Raw genomic sequence first — 22,095 nt, forward strand, 5'->3', positions numbered from 1 at the left:
TTGACATAAAATACATTTTGGCTATATCAACTTTGTTAAAACTAAATTTCAAATGAAATTGATTTCAGCACATTAAACACATTTTTTAACTCGGATTTGGTTTTGCAGGAATTCATCTGATAAGCCTGTGAAGACAGATAATGAAATCTGTTACCGGCAGAATAAAAAGAAGGTGTCTATTTTCCCCACACAAAGCAAAGAGGAAGGGAACACAACAGACACACAAACACAAAGGAGGTCCCCCGCCTGTTACTGGTGTTACTGAACAGCTTGGGCAGCTTAAATGTCAAAATACCACAGACATGAGCATTTCTTCCCTTACATGGTGACAAAACTGATAAAGTGATTTATACTGCTACTGTAGGCCCCACTACAATAAACAATCAACATAATGACACTGCAAATGTCAACTTCCCTTCCTTAATGGGTAATATCCACGTACAGTAACAGCATAAAATTGTTGCATGATGTTTGACATTAACGTCAGTTAATCTGTCACATAGATTAACTGCCTTTATAAGAACAGGACAGATGCAAATTCACAGTTCCACAATTTATTGAAATTGCGCAACGGAGACCAGACAAGTGCATTAAACGGCATTAGTAAATTGGACATAATGACACACCCACATTGTATTACTTTTTATATATAAAGTATGTTATTACAAGGGATAATCAGATAAAAAGCACAGCATTACTGGGTATAGAGCATGTCGCTGCGTAATGAGTTCTAGGTTTGATTGTAGCTGGACCTTCACAGCATGCCATTTTCACTATTCTCCATTGTCTGTTCAAGAAAGGCACATTAAAAAAAATAATCTAGTGCAAGGTTTGAATTATTTGGCAAGTTTTCCAAAAGTTAAAATAAACAAACAAAAAACAAAAACATCATATAAAAACAAACTGCAATCATACAGTCCCTTTAAACTGGTAATTAGACCCAACTTTTGCCATGTGAAATTTAAGGACAATAAAAATGTTGCACAAAAAAAGAAGACAAGAAAAAGCACATTCTTTCTGTTAAATTGAAAAACCAATGCAGAAAAATGTTATAAGTGCTTTTGTTTATTAGATCACCTAATGTAAGGTTTATTCCACAGCTGTTCTGGTAGTAACTAAAAAACTTAGTCTACCAGTGTGCGGATGAGTAAAACAGCAAATTACAGTAACTGACTTGCATTACTGTACAGATTAATTCGTTTCAGTATTTGATTGTTATGCCTGATTAATTTCCCACTTTTCAGAGATGCCCAATGTGCTGGCCCAAAGTTGGGTATAAGAACATGAGTTCAGTTTGTTATTTGCCTAATAAATAATAATATGATTTTTTGTTTTACACAAGTGTAACAAATTTATAAAAATATGTGTGACTTCTAGTTTTTAATGACAGGTGGTCTAACAAATTTGTTAAGCACTATTAAATTTTTTTGTTGTGCAAAAAAAAAGCATTTTACATTTGAATTTTTGTTGTTTTTAAAGAAAAAAACAAATCATACATTTCCCATATATTCCCTTCAACCACATCTTCCATGAAGAGAAGCTAAAGCACACGCCTCATTTAATGTACAAATGTCATAATATACAAACTGATTTCTAACTAATATAACACAAGCATAAAAGGGAAAGAAATGAATCAGATAGAAAAAGAAAGTGCAAGTAATCATCAAGAGTCTCCAGAGCAAATCCAGTATTCTGACTACCTGGCTCAGTAACTGCCAAATATGCTTGTATATGAGATGCCCACAAATATATTGACTGTATTACAGAAATATTTACAGTGTGTGTTATTGTATAGGAGCCACTGTTCATTTTTGGATGCGTCTGATTATTGGATGGATATTATTCTGTCACCCTGATGATCTATGATGTAAGGCAGGAATATAAACAGGATTTTAATTTCCTCTTTACGTCTTTTAAGCCCAAAGTTCCCTGTAACATTTCAAGTGCTTCCACTACTGAGGCCTCGTCATGAGGAAAAAGATGAAATTAATCGTTTTACTTTACAATTCTTTTAAATGGGATTTAGCCTGTGCAGAAACATAATCCATTCAGCTTTTCTATTAACCCTGACTAAGACAAATAACCCTTACAGGTAAACTGGTAGATTTCCAGCATACGAAGCTCCTCAGTCTAATCGCACATATGGGCACTCATACTGATCAGGCTTTTACACGTGTCACCAAGTCTTTTCACATTTTCAAAATGTGAGATCCTGTGCAAAACATCTGGTACTGACTTATATGTAGCCTTACATTTACTCAGATGTGACTGGGCCTCTGTAGCCCTTAGCCAATTCATCTGGACCCAGCGCCACCACCACTGTATCACGCCTCTCATAACCAGAACCAGGATTCTCATCATCAGAACCAGGATCCTCATCACTTAAATCGGTGTTGCCTACCATGTAACCAGGACCCTCCCCATTTGGTTGCCCCTCCTCTATGACATTAGACATATCTCCATTGTCCGACTCCACGATGGGCAAGCGGAAGTCATAATCGGTAATTCCGGTCCTGTCCTCCTCTTCTGTATGTTGGAGTAAAGGTGAGGGTGAGGAAGGCTCCACTTCATCACACCTCTTTAAACACTCCACATGGTCAACAGTCACCGATTCAGGTGTGGGCCAGATAAAGGGTTTAGGGACCTAGACACAAAGAACAACTACTCAGTATGTGCTGAAATTTAAATTCCCCTCCACCTTCAGTGGGGATACATTATTTTAACAACTACAAACTTTAAATAACTCCTGTGTAATGTAATTAGAGCTGGTAGATTGAGATTACCAAACGTTTGATGAAAGAAGAAGAAGAAGAAGTTGTTTCAGGCTTGGTAAGTTTTTGGTATGCCATGAACAGGATCACCCCGAATGCCACAGCCAGTATAACACTCACAACGTAGACGGCGGTAAAATCTGGACAAGACAGAGAATTTTTTTTTTCTTTCTTTTAAACAGCAAAACAGCTGTACACAAATACACACACACACACCCACCCCTGTGGTAGCTCCAAAAAACGTATAAAATATGGATGTAGCTTTTGTATCTATAAAGTAAAGCCAGCGCCAAAGTGCCTTAAATCTGTGGTTGATACCTGTGGTTGTAAAAAGACTTCTGGTCCTACAGAAGACAATGGGAAACCAACTTTTCACTTATTTCCTGTTGACATACTGAATAAAATTTAAGTCTAATTTATAAATCCTGGTCGCACTATGAAACAAGCTTTATCCACAGAATTCCAACAGGCTGACAACTCAGGCCTCAAATGCCTGAATTGCTCAACTGACATCATGGTGCTGATTACATCTGATTATTCAAATAAAACGAGAAACTTGTAAGAGACTGATGACTGCTCATTCTCATTCTGACAGGATGAGCCCACGATGCTAACAAGCTCCCGCTTCCTCTGAAACTCTTTTGTCATTAATCAAAGGTAGTCACTGCCTGAGGAATATAATCCCCCCCCCCCCAAAAAAAAAAAACCCCAAACCTTTGGTTCCCATTTTGTTAGTTTTAAATGTCTTTATTTTAATGACTATCACCTGATAAAGGTAATTTTCCTTGCTTGTTTTTTGCAACCAGCTTTTTTCAAATCTACTCAGGAATTTTTTTTTCCTAATATTTTGATGAGCTGTTTAAAACCCAGACAGAATACCATGGGTGCAGTGTTTGATGGAAATGTTGTTGCACTCACACTACAAACAACGTGCAGTCAGATGAAAAACAGCGTGATTGGAATTGAACGACCATTTGTTTTACTGAGCTCTCCTATTTTATTCAAGCCATGTTGTTAGAGGTTGTGTTCAGTTCTTCTTACCATCTCTTATTTTACACAAAAGAAAAGGTAGGCGTAAGAAATGTCAACTGTGCTCCCCACGATGGCAGTTTGAGTAAATCATAAATTGTTTACTGCTCTTAAGAAAAGCGACGAGAAAACCTTAAGAAACAAGAAAGAAAGAAAAGATTTTACTCAACTGCTTTGTGATGGTTCGTGGAATGGCTCGGCACAGTAGAGTTGTGTAGATTTAACGAATATTCCTTGTGATGTTTGTCCAGTGATGTTCACACAGTGTTCCTGTTGTGCTGCATCCACTGGCAGTGTGTTCTCACACACTCTTTCTTCACAGTTAAATGAGTGGGTCTGCACACACAAGAATGTTGAATAAAATATAACACCGACACAAATATTTTTACACGTGGCCAGGAAATGTTATGTGTATGGCTGACTATGAGAGCATGGGATAGCAAAGTATCATATTGTATAATATGTATTTACTCTCCTTTTCAAATCCTCCCGATAACCAAAAAACTATAAAAAAAAAAAAAAAAAATGGGATGTCTAATGGGATGTCATACCAACAGGCTAAGAAACAAAGACGTATTTATGAATTTGGGATCCAAAATTGAGCTTTTCAGCAGAAAAATATTTTGTTACAAGCAGTAAGAAGAAGAAATAAATCAAACATAAAAATGTCTATTTTATGCCACTATATTTCTGAGTTTAGCTGTGTTATAGTAAAGACATGACCAGTATTATGTTTTCAAAGGGCCTTAACAAAAAACAAAAAAACAAACCAAAATGCAGGAGCTTGTTAGTGTTCTTCCTACAAAAGATTTGGTGTGCAACAAAAAGCACTTTGCTTTTTAACGCATATAAGTGAGATTTAATTGACTCTAGTTTAAAATACACTTTATGAATTATGCTCATGCTACCTCCCCAAAGGCGCATTTCAAAACTGTTGCTAACATATTTCTAGCAGCTAACGAAACGAAATGATTTCTTGACTTTGGTGAAATCCAAAGTTTCTGGATAGCTAGCAACATTTTTTTTGGCATTAACTAGTGATGCAGCATCAGTATATCCTGTTTCTGATGACCACATATGAAAGTTTTTTTTACTGTTTGTTCAACTTTGTAACAATTCCTTAATATGTTTGCTTTAAAGGAGAAAAGAAAAAGAAAAAAGGAAGACAGAACTGACCTGATTGAGGATCTTGACTCTAAAGAAAGAATCCAGGCTGCCATTGTCTTTAAAACATTTCTTTCTATTTTTTTTCATCATCTTTTGGCAATGAAAGAAACTGGGATTATCAAAGCTGATATGGACCTTGTTATCTCGCTGGGCCGTGACGTTAACAGGTGGAAGATCCAAATAACCTGGAAACCAACAGGAAGAGGTTTTAATCAGAAGTCACTTTTGATTACAAGTACAGTCAGAAGTTCAGCATTTGATCAAATGTTACCCATCCCTTCTTGAGCTATGGTGTTTAAAAAGGAACCTTACTATATCACAATTAACATGACCTTTTGAATTTGTGATATTATGTCTGTGTGAAATTTTTGTGATAGTGTGTGAACTCTTTAAGCTATGGCCAAAAACAATGCATAGTTGTTTATTTATTTTTATATAAATCTATATTTCTCTATATAGAGATTGTATATGTAAAAAGATAGATGTGACAGATAAAGGCACATAAAAATAAATACATAAATATATATTTCCCTATACACACACACACACAGACAAACACAGACACACTCACACTTTGTTTCAACTACATTTTCGTGGAAATAGGTGAAAGTGATTCCATCGTCTGGGGCAGGTTCAGACTCACTACCGTTAACCACAGCAGTTACGGTGACGAAATAGCTGTCGTTTGGGTCTGAGAGGAACGACAGATCGGCTTGAAGAGCTGGAGTCATCAACGTGCGGGGAGCACTGAAGAAACAAATGAGAAAATGTAGTTTAAAAAAAAAAAAAAAAATGTATTAAAATACTTTGAAGAGACCTTAACAAGCAAATGACTCTTGAGTGACATTAAAAATACAGTAGACTGCAATTAAAAAATAAAAAGAATTTATCTTTATTGCAGCTTGAAACACACTTCTGATTGACAGTGTATATATACGCTTAGGTTGATAAGTGAATAATGACAGATATTTGCCTCTGTACACCTCCTCGGTGGATTGAAGTGCAGACTTTTAGTTTTATGTCATGGGCTTTCACAAAAACGTAACAGTTTTAAATACATTTTTATCCATTTTTTTCTTATACAAAGTTTGTCTTATCACTGATATTCTCTGAAGTAGAGCCAGAGTATTTAATCCTATGAGGACAACTGTAGTGTACCTTTTTTAGAGGCTCAAAAATAACTAGAGACGATGATGATGATGATGATGATAATGGATTGCATTTATATAGCAATTCTATTCATTTACTCTCACATTCACACACTGGTATAGGCAAGCTACAGTTGTAGCCAAAGCCTCCCTGGGGCAGACTGACTGAAGCAAGGCTGCCATGTTGCGCCATCGGCCACTCTGGCGATCAGTAGGCGGTAGGGTAGGTGAAGTGTCTTGCTCAAGGACACAATGACTAAGACAGACAGAGCTGGGGATCGAACTGGCAACCTTTCAGTTACAAGATGAGCTTTCCAACCCCCTGAACCACGGTCGCCCGATTATCATCTCCTTGAGATTGTTCTTAACTTGGTTAGATGTTATGAAGCCGTTTTATTTTCCCATGAAAAACAAATGTAGTCATCATGCACTTTAGTTGCCATCCTTGGTCTTTTGGGCCTTTTGGCATTGCTGAACAGGCCATTGCATTCATTCTCTTTAACCTCCTAAGACCCGAACTCTTCCACGACATGCATTTTTAATTTATCTTTGATATTTGGGCTGATTGGGGCCCGATGAATGTAAAAACAAAGAATTACTAGAGTTTTTGGGGGGTTTTTTACCTTATTTTTGTTTTTAAGAAAAATGAGAGCCACAAATGAGGATATTTATTTAAAGTTTTGATAGAAACAGTAGCAGTATCATATCCTCGTAAGTGGATATCAGGCCCATGTAGAGCAAAATTGAGTATTTTGGTCTAAATAACCCAAAATGTGATGTCCACATATGTGGATGCCAGGTCCTAGGAAGTTATGGACTAGTTTAGTGATTTGGCTATTAATTAAGATTTTGCTGTCTCTCTGGTGTATTTATTTTATTTTCGTTATGGTATCTTTCATATGTATTAACATCTCTTTGAACCAAATATAGACAATTCCAGTCAACGGCAAATACAAGATAAATTGAATCAATTCGGCTTAATTTGTTACAAAAATGGCTTTAATTCCTAACTAACAATGCAAGATTTCTATAAAACCCCTTAAAAGCTGATAGTGTAACTGCATTTGGATTGCGTTTCTTTAAATCCACTGTGGTGACACGCACGCACACCTGTCACCACAGTGGATTTTTTTTTAATTTTTTAACAGTGCATTGTGTTTTGTGTCCTGATTGGCTGTAGACCAGATTTGAAAACAAGAGAGAAAAGTTTGAAAATGTTCATGCATGTCTGAGAAAAGCATATAAAGTGTGTAGTGAGGGGCTTTACAGTCTTACAACATCTATAATATTTGTAAAAAATAAAGTTGGCTACTTTGCGGATTTTGCCTATTGTGGGGTATTTTTAGAAGGTAACTCCCGCAATAAACGAGGGACCACTATATCCCATGACACAGAAACTAAAATTGAGGTATAGAAAAAAAGGTTTTAGATTAAGATACTTGAAGTGGATGTAAAACTGATTTGATTGTTTTTAACATTAAGTTTCATGTAGATCACTCCTCTACTTTTGAGATTTCATCTAGGTTCAAACATATATTTCAAATTAAGATATTCAACATTCTGTCCTATTCCTATGTACTTTCAGGGCCTATAATTTACATTTTTTATAGTATGAAGGTAAAATGTTGCCAGGGCTCATAATTAATATACTCTTCCACAGAGAAGGGCCATAGCACAATGCAAGGTATCAGGAGTATGTATCAGCTGTAATGAGCATACAGGGCCCCACACAACTTAAGGTTTCTAACCTAACATTCTTGTTGTGACATAATAGTGCACCACAACCGCACCAATCTTTGAAATATTAATTATTTTTATTTGAACAATTAAGATCCTCAAAACATGTTTTTCTCCCTCCGTATCCAATAACCAGCAAAAGCACTTTGATGATTTGTCTCCATCCGACTTCAATAATTTTCATAGTATGTGTAATTAAACTGTTAATTTTCAATGTTATTTTAGTTTGTTTTAAAGCATCTCAAGACAGACTGGCTGGTAAACAAAAGAAATTCATACTTTTGATATGCGCCAATGTCCAATCTGAATAAGAGCCCAGTTGTGTCTTCAGGGTAGCTCCACTTCAGCACGTTATGGAAATTTCGACACTGAAGGGTTACGTTCACTGGTGGCAGCACTGTGGAGAGAAAAAAAAAGACAACATCAGCAAATCACTGTTAGAAATGTGTTGTTTTGGGAAGCATTAGTCTATTGATTCAACATTTACACCCCAATTGATGATTTTAGTTTCCCTATACATTAAAGACTTCATGAACATTTAGTTACTAAACAGGTTCTCTCTCAGCCGTCACACTGCCATTCACTTACCTACACTCACAAACCACTAGAGGGCATAGTGTGAAAACTAGTGCACCTGATACTGCTGATGGAACAATTTCTGTGTGGTTTCCTTTGTTCTAATTTGTGCCTGTTTAGCTCTACTAGTCCTATATCTTCCTGCCTGAGAGATGATGCAATTCTTAAAATAAATCAGGAGGACGAAGGAGAGTGGAGGCCCCAGAGCCTCCTCCCGATGTGCCCAGAACATCTCACTCAGTAGGCTGCCAGGGGGCATCCTACTCAGATACTCAAACCCCCTCAACTCGAACCTTTCAAAGTGGAGGAGGAGTGGAGAGTAGGGCACAGCATAAACGACCAATCCAACACTTGCCATGACTGTAAAACAAGATTATTTTTAAACTGCATTTTAAGATGAGCTTAGTTAGAGGTGTTGAATAACTACACATAACAAATGTTAAGGAAATCTGTTTATATTTCGTGTGGGGAGTGCTAAGAAATAACAAGAGAATGCCAACATGTAAACTGAGATATGAGAAAGAGCTGAAGATGGAACAAGAGGATGTGAAGATATAAACTAGGAAATGAGAAAGCGTGAGTCACTCTGGCACAGTACCCCACTTAACTGTAAGGACTGTCAGAAGCTTACAGACAGACAAGGCCGTGAGAAAACAATGGTCAGATCTGCAGTGCCTTCTGCTAGTCACTGTGACAGTACACACACACACACACACACACACACACACAAGGAGCCTCCAGACAGCTATAAATCAATAATTAGCTAAGAAAACTGCTAAAACAAGTGTATATAAAAATATTTATGTCAGAGTGACAAATGAAAGTGAGGACGTCTTATGTTCCTGCTGCCTTGTGCCTCCATCTGCTTCTCGGGTGAGAGGGAGGGACTAAGATGGAACAAGAGGATGTGAAGATATAAACTAGGAAATGAGAAAGGGTGAGTCACTCTGGTACAGTACCCCACATAACTGTGAAGACTGTCAGAAGCTCAAAAGATTGCGAGCAAAGTGCAGGACCGTACCAATGTTTATAAACAAGACCATCAAAAAAAACAGAACAAACACTTCACTGATATAATCTGCAGCACCAAAAAAAGAAAACAAAAAAAAGCATAAATTTGCAGCATTGCACAAAACTCATTTAAAAGCATGACTAATTAAATCTCAATAGAAATTCTTTACCCAGAGCATGCTTATACAGGCCTGACACTTTACCACACCTACAACAGACATGCTTCATCACACTGCACGGTTAACCACACTTCCCTCCAAACATCCATGCCAGCTACTAATAAATTAAGTTAGATTTATTTATAAATTATGAAGTATTCTCTGGTTGGAGGCATAAATGTTGGCAATTAGACGCACATGGCATGACGATACTTTGAAGTCTGTTAATTTCCCTGACAATACAAATAAAGCTAGATGTGTTCATTCAAACAAGAGTTAAAAAAAAAGGTCAGTGTTTGTGACTCAGAGATTCAGAAGCTGAAGCTGAAATTGGATTTTAAATCTCATGGGAATTACTGAACATGCTACGAGAGTTATGAGTCACATCGTACATTTAAGAGGAGGAGGAGAACCCCCCCCCCCCCCAAAAAAAAACAAAAACAAAACAAAAAAAAACACGTACATATCAGTTTCCCTTCCTCTCTGAACAGACATTCAATCACATTCACAAAGTAATAGCCGCCCACGAAGGCTAATTTAAACGTTTAGCTGAGATGTTGAGAGTGAAAGAAAAATCACTGGTGGGAGCCTACACACTGTAAAGAAGTGACAACCGCAACAGTAAAATTGGCGGCTGAGGGTTGTCACCACAATCTGACACATGCACATACTAAGAAAATGAAATGAAAGTGTTTCTAACAGTTTCAACACCGTTTACAGGTCGGACACTGAAAATGCAGAAGGGTTTTAGTATTGAGCACTATAGATAAATAGCATAAGATGCCAGCAACTTAACAGTTTTCACCAACAAGGCCACATCCCACTGCAACCAACCAAAAAGAAAAAAAACCCAAGACATAAATTAAAGTAAAATAAAAACCACTGATTATGCAAACTGTTTTACAAGCCCTGCTGTAGTCCCCACCTTCCATTTGTTCATTTAAAATTTGGATTTAAAAACTGTAAGACAAAAAACAAAACCCTACAGCAGCTTTCCGGATGACTTCAAACCATACTGGGGGAAATTACAAGATTGAGTTAGTGAAGATAACAAATAGAACATACAGTAGCTGGCAGTGCTCACACACTTGTGCTTACAAAGCAAAAAATGTAGCAGAGGCAGGAAGAGAAAGCAGATGGCATTTGAACTGAAAATGAGGTTACTTGTGGTATGGAAAGTACAAAGTGACTGAAAACCTGAAGTGTGCTTTCAAATTTATTCAGAGAATAGTCATTCAAATCACGTAGGTTTACAGATACAGAGACTTCTTCATCTTAATTTTAGTACCCAACAGCGTTCTGACTTTGCAAATGCACGTTCATTCCAGCAAAGCTCACTTAGCACCTTGCATAACATCCAAACGCAGACTTTTTTTTTTTTCAGCCAGAGGCACTGAACAACGTCAAAATATTTTACAGGAGGAAAGAACGAAAACAGATAAAGAGATCGACAGGGTGATAGACATACTCTGAAACTGCTTTTTTTTTTAAAAAAAAAAAAAGTCCCCCCAACACACACACATTTATAAAACACATTTTAAACCATTTATCTAAATTACACAACCCGCATGGCTTTCCTGTCTGCAGAGTATCAGCCATGTTCATTTTGTCAACAAAAAAAAACAAACAACAACAAACATTGCCAGCACTGCTGTAAGGCTTCATTACACCAAGGTGAAGTCAAGAACGAATACAGTTTATGCAAGTACTCTTGTCGTCTTAAAACGTACTTTCCTTGTTTTAACCACCATCAGACACAAGTACATTATCATCTCCAGAAGACAGCAAAAAATACAACTACAAAATGTTTGGTGACCATTATTAAACAAGAGAAATAGAAGAACTTACTAACTATTCTGTGTTAGACTGGTTAAGTGTAGGTCAACAAGCAGGAGAAACAAGCAATAACTACAGCCACTAGGAGCCTTGCATGGAAGTCGGTAATACAAGTAAATGAGGTCTAGTCTAAACTCCCTGATTTTGGGTGGGATGCCATTTCAGAATAGATCAGATTCTAGTGAAAATCAACTCATAGTTTGTCATGACAAAATCCAGCTGGCTGCCTGCCTCACAGATGTGGGAAGCAGTAATGACTTTTTTCAGGAACAGTGTTGCATCAGAGTAATGTTATTTGGGAAATCAATATAGTTACTGTCTGTTAGCAAATTACTGCTATGACAGTATTTCACAACATTTGACATTCTCCTAATACAAAGTTTTCATACTGGCATGCTTTGGACAAAATATACTCTGTGAATGATAAATGTATTGTTACCTAAATCTGATATCTGATCTATATGTTGGTCAAGCTTGAATAACTTTTCCAGGAGAATCAGTTTTTGGTGTACGAAGATGAAATTCATGACTTAACCATTGCTAAACGTCAGAGACAAAGGATCTGATCTGACTAATTATGATACCACTGTGAGTAATCATGAAATATGCAACAGAACCACAAAACCTACCAAATAACTTCTATACTGCTGCTCAGGTTTAACGCTAAATAAAAATCATGTCAACTGGTCCACCGCAAACATACATGCCTGCATCACTCCGCCAGCATGACATGTTTACTTTTTGCATATCAACACTTTGGTTATTTACTTTGTTTTTTTAATCAGTAAATAACAACAGATGGTCAGTATAGACTCGGCATAAGGGTTGTGATTTCTCTTTGTGGGTTTCTAACACAAATATATTCAGTCAAGTAATCCAAATAAAACTGTTTTACTAGCACTAAGCTGGGACTTCATGAGGTTGTATTGCTGCAAATACTCATTAAGCTATGAAAAAAAAAAAATTCTGACTACTTTGTGTCTTACAGTAAATAGTTTCATTGTTTTAACTGGCACAGTGCAACGCACACCTTCCCCCCAGGAGAGACAACATGCATGCACAAGATTGCACATGCACGTTGTTTGCCGACCGTCATTAAACACAGAAACAGAAGAATGGACTACTGACTACTCTGCGTTTGACTGATTAAGTGTGGGCAGACAAACAGATTGAAAGTTCATGATTAATACATGAGACAGTTATTACGGTTGTGCTGATGGATGATGACATTGCATTTGAGACACCAATGCCCTTAACCTCCTCTTCAGTTGTGTGTGTGAGAAGGCAACTGAGACAGATCAAAAAGTTAAGAGTCAAGCTAATTAATAATTATTATGCCTTTAGGTGTTTTGCTGATATCCGTCCAATTTTGTTACCCACTTACTGCAAATTTAAAGTTTCCTGCTAGCTTGTAAACCTCATGCTGGAAATGAGAATCAACTCCCTTTGAGTGTTTATTGTCTTCGCACTAATGTGCTTTTTCTCTGTTTGGGGCCCATATTGTGCATAAGAAGAGAGGAAAGCACTTTCCTAATGCATACACATAAAACCTTGTGACCTCTGTGACTCATCATCTGCAGTCACAGAGGGGGTGTCTCACTAACAGTACAGTAACACTAACATGTGACACGACATCCAAGGTTCACATTTGAAACATTTTAACATCCCAGTTTCAGATTTTTTCCCCCCAACACAATCTTTCAATTAAATGTGTTGGGGTTCAGTTTAAACATGCAACCTTCAAGAAACTAGAAAGCAAATTTCTATTTAAATTTAAAACAGGAACCCTCAATCAAGACTGGGTGAGCCTGCCTCAGATCATCTGCGAGTTCATGATGCGCCCATAATATTGGCGGAGGTAACGGAGAAGAAAATCAGTGGATATCTCAGCAGATGGCTTGGGTTGCCATGCAGCCTGAGCAGTACATCATCATGCAACTTCCCTTTAAGTCCCCCTTATTGGAGAAGCACTCGAAGGGCTCTTTAGGGAGCTGGAGACGCCAGAAAAAAGGCTGAGGCACAGGCTGTTCAAAGAGCTTTCCAATACCCCAATACAACAAGTTCCAGAGCAGGAAAGGCGGCTACTTGTCTGAGAAGAGGAGAGAGCAGTAATGGCTGAGGAAAGAACCAGTAGGATGGCAGGCAGCAGGAAGCTTGAATGAGATGGGAGAATACAGTTGAATGAAGCTTCACTTTGATAGATCAGGTGAAGAGAGCATTAAAATTCCTCATCCAAGCTATATATGACTTTATCTTGTCTAACCCTGCAAAGCTCCAAATACCAGGGACCTCCGAAGGCGGAAGTAGGCTGCAGAGGCTCTCTACAGAGCCTGTATAATTCAGAGCATGAGTTGGCCTGGTCTAAGACCAGCCATCAGGACTACAATAGAGGCAGCAGGAAGAGCTTCCAGGTGGTTGTGCAGCTGCAGCTTAATGCTATTGAAACAAGTCGGGGCTTGATCAAACAAAGCTAGATCACCTGAGTAAAGATCCATGAGCACAAAAGTTTCTTCTTGTTGTATCAAAACAGTCAATAATGTTCTAACAAAAAAGATAAAGAGAAAAGCGGTATATTTTAAAAACTGCAGGAAATAACATCAAAAGTTAACAGAAACTAACCGGACAGTCACCAAATGTTTGATCTCAGCTCAATAGTTTTATATTCATTATCATTTCCTGTTTTCTACAAATTTTAGCACTTCACACAAAAGTTCTGCAGTTTAATTCCCAGCATTGAGTCTAATTCCTGTAAGCGGTCACCAGACTACAGTGAGTTTTTCCTTTCACTGCTTATTATGCTCAGAGCCTATCTGTTAGAAAAGAAAAATAAATGATAGAAGCTTAAAGTAAAGGTGTGGTTTGTGTGTGCGTCTGTTTTGTTTGTTTTAGGAAAGTCCCAGGCACAGTCACAGTGACTTATCACTTTAAACCAAGTTTCAGGACAATACCAAGCATTTCAATGAGTCAAATAACTCAGTGGTTGGCAGAGGTCAACAGCAAGCTGTCCTTCACAGAAAACTGCCAATAACAGTCTTTACTCCCTAAAGAAATCTGCACTGTGTGAAAGCCACAGTGCCAAATCAAACCCCCAACAGCATGTCAATATATACCTGAGGTTCACACACTCGCCCACAAGACCCCTCTGAAATTGACAACATTCAGGGTGTACAAAGGGTGAACCGCAAAATACAGAACCAATACAGAAACGACAGGATAGCGACGCTGCACACAGTATCTTTTGGTGTTTTAGCGTGCACGGTGGGTTCACAAATAATTCAGCATAAGGCTGGGCGTTATGAGAAAAATCTAATATTGTGATTTTTTTTGGGTTATATCACGATACACGATATATATCACAATATTTTTAAATAACCTCCAAAAACAAATGTTATTTTCTTCCTTACAATGCTTAACATTTCACTGGTATACTCAATCAAATCAACCATTCCTTGTTTAGTTTTTTCTACTTTGAATACAAAAAAAATTTGAATTAATTAAAATGTTTCATTTTACAATTTTTTACCATATTTGCCTTCACAGATTTTTCCCAAATGTCAATACTGTCACACAGTGTCTCTTTCTGTGGTTAACACTCGACCTTTAACAAATAAAAGATCATAACAATAAAAAAAGTACATTGAGCTAGAATTCACGAGACAAAATTAAACAACTGAAATTAAAAAGGTGCGCTTTTGTGCTTATGACATATACAAATTGTAAAATAAAAAATGTGATGACATCAAATTACAGAAACAAAAGTCTAGATAGTGAGTATGAAAACGACTGACCACGAACAGTCACAGGTATCGCAGCTGGTTTATTTAACATTTTCTTTGGTGTGTTGGGAGACGTTGACATGTGAAGTTTAAAGCGTCTTAATTTTGCAGTGGATGACTTCTCAGCTGATGGAAAAAATATGTGGTACTGCTACCCTGCAGCAATAGTTTTATGGCATGTTTTGTAAATTACAACATTTTTTTAAACATCTTCCTTGTGAAATCCAAACGACAGCGAGTCTGAAACTCTCGCTGACGCCATATCTTCCCCTATCTGGTAGGGCTCACCACAGTGTACCAGGTAGAAAATTGTCTGGTCGGGAGGGAGGCATGAATTATGCATTCACAGCATGTGGGAGAAAAAAAGAACTCAGTGCATTACATGCAGACAGCTTAATATTGCCATGGCAATTTATGCTTGATGGCAGGGGTGGGCGGTATAAACGGTATATGGTAGAAACGATAGAAATTTGGCCAACGGTAGAGATTTTGACTATACCGCTCTACTGCGATAGCACATGTTGATGGTGTCATCAAGCTGCCCCTGTTTTGGTCGAAAGCATTGCAGCGGCTGCAAACAACATCATCTGCAAATTATGCCGAGCGACAGTCATAGCAAAGAGCCGAAGCACTTTTGGAATATTGGGAAAGCCAAAAACTGCGCTTCCTCCACTTCCATACCATTGATTCATCATGCTCTAGTCCCATGTTGTTGCAGTATATTAATGACTAACCTCGTATTGTGGATGGATTATCTCAGTTGTTCTCCTGACTGAAGTTTGGCCTGTTTACAGCATCCTGCCATGCAATTGCATCCGACTTCAGTAACCCTACAAAAGTCACTGCTGTTTAGTTTTCTGTCTTCATTTATGTTGGAAGTGACAGCAGAGCTGTACGTTTTACTTTTTTCAGAAATCTCTCAGTCAGAACATGCTATATCATGTTTAGTTGGAAACCAGTGAGCTAACTTCCTGCTAACTTCTAACTCCATTTAATTTAATAAATTCTGTTTTCGTGGATGCCTGGATGTTACACTTAATTGTTATACCTGGTAAAGCAGCAACGCTGATCATTTTATTAAAGATGAAAGAATTTTGACAGTTTTTAACTTTCAGTGATGCTGCAGTGTTCATTTGACTTTGGGACCTGAAACAGACGGAGTTTTGGACCCAGATTACTCCGCAAAGCTCCCGACTACAGCAGCCATAATGCTCCGGCAATCCATCAAGCAGTGTGGCTTCATAGCTTACCAAAGTCGTACTAAAACATTTTTGACAGATTTTTGCGTGCCGTGTACTACATAAAATCGGTTCAAGGTCAGTAAGCACAACCAGAATTCATACATAAGGTACACTGTTGATTTTTGAGAAAATGTAAGGATTTTAAGTGTGCCTTATAGTGTGTAAAATACGTTATACAGAAGAAAAGAATATATCACGATATATATCGTTACCGCATATGCTTCAAATTATACCATGATATGGATTTTAGGCCATATCGCCCAGCCCTACTTGATGGTTATGATAAAGCCGTTTGATACGTGGAAAAACTCGCGATACACTGAGTATATTCGATATATCACCAACCCCTAATTCAGCACTCTTCACAGTTTCCACTATTTATTTTAAATGCCAAAGACTGCCATTTGATATAATCCATCCGTCTACACAGATGATGTCACAGAGGACGGAAGAAGTATGCCAGAGGTGGTTGTTGTTTTAAGAAATGTCCAAAAAAAAGAAAAAGAAGAAAAGGGCATACATATTGCTGCCTTTTGCAACAGGAAGCATTGTGTTGCAAGTCTTTAAAAATGATTCAGGTCATGAGTTGTTTTCATCAGAACCATGTTTCTGAATTGCCGTCAAAGGCATTTGTGACTTCCTGCCGCTACACAACCAGAAAAGTTACTTTTTACACTACAGAGAAACTTTTTTTTTTTTTTTTAAATCTATGGTGTATTGGATGAGAAAAAAAAAAAGACATTTTCTGTGCATTAACAAAAATATTTTGTTGGGTGTATCCAAACTTGTCCTATTTAAATATTTAAATACATTTTTGGACATTTGGGACACTTAAAGTTTTGCAAACATTTTTATACCCTTGACTCTGACCTCTGAATAAATTTAGTTGGAGACCACTTGATGTCCAAAACAACATTTATTATTTATAATGACTGAACCTTAAATTATAGACGAGCCATCTATTGAAGCTTACTTCATTATCATTGGTGCTTCCTTCCCTGCATTGTCTATGCAAACATAAGGCTGAAAAGACTTCAATTCCTGTCACGATTTTCACTTCATGTGTGAAAAAAAAACTGTGTATAACCAAGGAAGACACAATGCTCAATTAGGGTAATGTGGTTGCGTCTGTCACATTCCTCTGATGTGTCTACTTCTGGGAAATTAGCTTTCTTTGTTAGAACTGTCACACAGGTAGCAAAAGATCTGAGCTTGATTTATACAAAACAGATCCATACTCACGAAAATAACCGTTTATATTCTGTCCTCAATTTCAGTGATAACAGGGCTGCAACAAAACATTATTTTTAATGAATGATAAGAGCGGGACAAATTTATACAAGGCCCTTTAAAGCAGTAAAATTTAATTAATTGTTTAATGGGTCTTATTTTCTTTCAGCAGCAACATAGCTGGGTTTTATTCCTAGCCCAAAGCAGGCAGGAAGGCATTTAACAAAAGACCATGACATGGTCATGCTGACTCTTTGACAAAAGATTAAATCCTTGAGTATTTATAGCAGCACACATACAACAAACATCAAGCACTCATATAAATGAGGTGTAGATGTCTACAATTAATGTGTGTGTGTGTTTTATCGTCTTTGCAGACTGCACAGGATCAATACTCATTTGGTTGGTGCCTTTGCGATCTGCCATTACCTCACCTCTATGATTTGAAGCAAACAAAGTTAGATCTTGGCGCAACCTAAAATTTAATGTGGTGAGATCGTTTAAAACCAGAATCTCCAACTCCAGTCCTCGAGATCCACTGTCCTGCAGCTTTTAGATGCATATCTACCCCAACACAGCTGAATGGTCACATACACTGCAGAATATATAATTGGCTTCATTATCGCTTCCTGCCAAGAATTTTGGACAACTGTGTTGAAACACACTGCACAATGAAAGGATTGGGCAACACCCAAAACTACAAAGAGGAAATAAAGAAAAACCCCAGAAAGCTGAAGGGGATCCATTCAATGTCAGTGTCTGTTTTAGTTTGTGCAGTTTATACGCAGACTCATATTAATACCCACAATGAGGCTTAACAGCTAGTTTTAAGTATACCTAATAAGACTGGTGGCCACATATGGAAAAAGCAAGAGAGATATTCAAAGATATATAGGCAAAAATAAACAGCTCATCGTACTTTAAATTCATTTTTTTTTTGTTTCCAGCAACAGCTTCACAACACCGTCAATACACGACAACATAAAATAACTTGTAAAATTCAAATATTTTTAACCAGCTCAGGTCTTTTCCTGGCCCTCTGGTGTGGAAGCAACGTTGGACCTTGTTGGACACTTGAATGTTAGACGTGTAAGGTAAACTCTGTAGCCACAGGAACGAACCTCCTTTTTCCTGTAAACTTTCCCTGACAGTGTGTTAGCCGTTAGCCATGTACCGTGTTTTCCCTGATAACACACACACACAGATAGACAGACAGACAGACAGACAGAGAGACAGAGAGCGAGAAAACAAACGGCGAAAATATCTCCTGACAAATCATTTTGATTCACACGCTCCAATATCGACGTGTTTACAGTCTCACACGAACCATTTTAGCACATACTGTAGTTAGCAACTATCATAGCTACTCACCGCTGGAAGCTACCACCGTCATCCAGGAAAAATACAGAAAAACGGCGTGGAATGAATCCATTTGCCCGATTAAAACTTCTTCAGTGTTCCAACTTAGCACTCACAGTTCAGCCTACACTCATACATATAGCTCGTCTAACGCTTTAACCAACAACAGCTTCACTGTGGAATAAGTGGGAGGAAAACCAGGACTACTGCGCTTGTCTGCCACTCCGGTGTCGTGGTCCCTTCACGGACTGTCGTTTCTTGTGAGAGAGGAAGCAACTTAGCGTAGCGAGAAACCCACAAAAACGCATGACAAATACTGGCTAAGTAGCTCATCTGTTTCCACTTTCATTTCACGTTGCTTTGTTTTTTATGTGTTGTTTTAAGGAACTTATTTAAATGTATTTTCATCTCGAGAAGGGTTTTTTGTTCAGGATTTTTTTTAATCTCCCAAATTGTGTTTTTCTTTCAGTCCAGCAGTGGGTGGAAATTACAGTGTTTGTGATGACGTCTAGGCCACACCTTTTCACTGAAAACAAGTACATCAACATAAATATATTGAATGTAATTATTAAGTAATATTGCATGCAGTAAAAGCTGATGTTTTGGACTGCTTTTTCGCGCATTTTCAGTCTAGTCCTTGTACATGGCCAATTTTACAGGAATTTTGTTTTTGTGTTAAGCCACTAAACACCGGCATATAAATCCCTCGAGCATAAACGAAATCAAGTAAATCAAGGGATGAACTTGAGTGTGACTATGCATAGCAGACAATTTAGCAAAAAGCCATTTAAAATCATATCTTTTGGGACTTTGTTACTAGCAGCCTTCCACAAAAAGATACAATTTGTTGGATATAATTTGAAAAACATAAAATAGTAATTTTTGCACTAACAAGGCAACTCACAAATAGCTCTTAGTGAAAAAATTGGTATATGTATGGCATGCAGTCTTCTTGGCGAGTGAGGGGATTTCTAAACCACCAATTCACACCTTCAACTGATATTGTGATAATAGTTGACAACATTTGCAGGAAATCCCATGTTAAATATACTCCTAACAAACTGTCTAAATACATCTCAGTCTTGTCTAAAGCAAAGCATGTGATAAATCAGAAATCAGTTCTCATTCTTTACTTTTCTGAGGTGTTACTATATTTAAACTGCAGGTCTGGAGAAAATACATATGAAAGTTAATCAAAACCACTGAATCTTCTGGGGGGGGGGGGGGGGGGTAGTCAGAAAGGTTTCTTTGAAGATACACAGTGTTTAAAAAACTAGGGAAAGTTTTAAAGTTATTCATATTTGGAGTAAAATTGTAGAATAAACTAAGCTTTGCATTAAAGCCCAAAATGGTACAGGTCAAAAGCAACGTTTTTCTTGTTTACAGTGTACTTTCATTTTATTTACATGTTTGAAATCAATCAGTCTTCTTCTTCTTCTATCCACCACTCTCTATTATTGTCTGCTTTCTTGTCATTGCAGTGTATAGTCTTTTCCTCTCCCACCATCACTTGTCCTCTGGATATTGTTTGGACCTGACCTTACAGGTATGATTGTTTTTAATAACACTACTGCTCCTTGTGGGTACACACATATGCAGAAAGGTGCATCTTTAGATGGGCCAATTTTGACTAACCCCATGTCTTGACTTGTCACAGTAGGCCATAACATGATCAAAAGTTACAGTGGGGCAAAAAAGTATTTAGTCAGCCACCGATTGTGCAAGTTCCCCCACTTAAAATGATGACAGAGGTCAGTAATTTGCACCAGAGGTACACTTCAACTGTGAGAGACAGAATGTGAAAAAAAAATCCATGAATTCACATGGTAGGATTTGTAAAGAATTTATTCGTAAATCAGAGTGGAAAATAAGTATTTGGTCAATAACAAAAATACAACTCAATACTTTGTAACATAACCTTTGTTGGCAATAACAGAGGTCAAACGTTTACTATAGGTCTTTATCAGGTTTGCACACACAGTAGCTGGTATTTTGGCCCATTCCTCCATGCAGATCTTCTCAAGAGCAGTGATGTTTTGGGGCTGTCGCCGAGCAACACGGACTTTCAACTCCCGCCACAGATTTTCTATGGGGTTGAGGTCTGGAGACTGGCTAGACCACTCCAGGACTTTCAAATGCTTCTTACGGAGCCACTCCTTTGTTGCCCGGGCGGTGTGTTTTGGATCATTGTCATGTTGGAAGACCCAGCCTCGTTTCATCTTCAAAGTTCTCACTGATGGAAGGAGGTTTTGGCTCAAAATCTCACGATACTTGGCCCCATTCATTCTGTCCTTAACACGGATCAGTCGTCCTGTCCCCTTGGCAGAAAAACAGCCCCATAGCATGATGTTTCCACCCCCATGCTTCACAGTAGGTATGGTGTTGTTGGGATGCAACTCAGTATTCTTCTTCCTCCAAACACGACGAGTTGAGTTTATACCAAAAAGTTCTACTTTGGTTTCATCTGACCACATGACATTCTCCCAATCCTCTGCTGTATCATCCATGTGCTCTCTGGCAAACTTCAGACGGGCCTGGACATGCACTGGCTTCAGCAGCGGAACACGTCTGGCACTGCGGGATTTGATTCCCTGCCGTTGTAGTGTGTTACTGATGGTGACCTTTGTTACTTTGGTCCCAGCTCTCTGCAGGTCATTCACCAGGTCCCCCCGTGTGGTTCTGGGATCTTTGCTCACCGTTCTCATGATCATTTTGACCCCACGGGATGAGATCTTGCGTGGAGCCCCAGATCGAGGGAGATTATCGGTGGTCTTGTATGTCTTCCATTTTCTGATGATTGCTCCCACAGTTGATTTTTTCACACCAAGCTGCTTGCCTATTGTAGATTCACTCTTCCCAGTCTGGTGCAGGTCTACAATTCTTTTCCTGGTGTCCTTCGAAAGCTCTTTGGTCTTGGCCATGGCGGAGTTTGGAGTCTGACTGGTTGAGGCTGTGGACAGGTGTCTTTTATACAGATGATGAGGTCAAACAGGTGCCATTCATACAGGTAACGAGTGGGGGACAGAAAAGCTTCTTACAGAAGACGTTACAGGTCT

General features: G+C 38.1%; 1 protein-coding gene and 1 long non-coding RNA gene across 2 annotated transcripts; both read right to left on the reverse strand.

Moving 5' to 3' along the window:
* Positions 1–538: 538 nt before the first annotated feature.
* On the reverse strand, positions 539–19,330 carry ifngr1l (interferon gamma receptor 1-like). Its single transcript, XM_085181822.1, has 7 exons — positions 19,052–19,330; positions 8,132–8,249; positions 5,539–5,714; positions 4,977–5,152; positions 3,971–4,136; positions 2,784–2,911; positions 539–2,644 (listed from the first exon to the last, which is right to left on the reverse strand). Exons 1-7 carry the CDS (start codon positions 19,110–19,112, stop codon positions 2,255–2,257), a joined length of 1,215 nt encoding a protein of 404 aa, XP_085037948.1. The 5' UTR covers positions 19,113–19,330; the 3' UTR covers positions 539–2,254.
* Positions 10,987–19,045, reverse strand: LOC146505607 (uncharacterized). Its single transcript, XR_014877435.1, has 2 exons — positions 12,405–19,045; positions 10,987–12,371 (listed from the first exon to the last, which is right to left on the reverse strand). It is a non-coding gene; the product is annotated as an uncharacterized LOC146505607 (long non-coding RNA).
* Positions 19,331–22,095: the final 2,765 nt, after the last annotated feature.

Source organism: Neolamprologus multifasciatus, chromosome 13 (genome assembly GCF_963576455.1).
Source record: "Neolamprologus multifasciatus chromosome 13, fNeoMul1.2, whole genome shotgun sequence".
NCBI lineage: Eukaryota > Metazoa > Chordata > Actinopteri > Cichliformes > Cichlidae > Neolamprologus > Neolamprologus multifasciatus.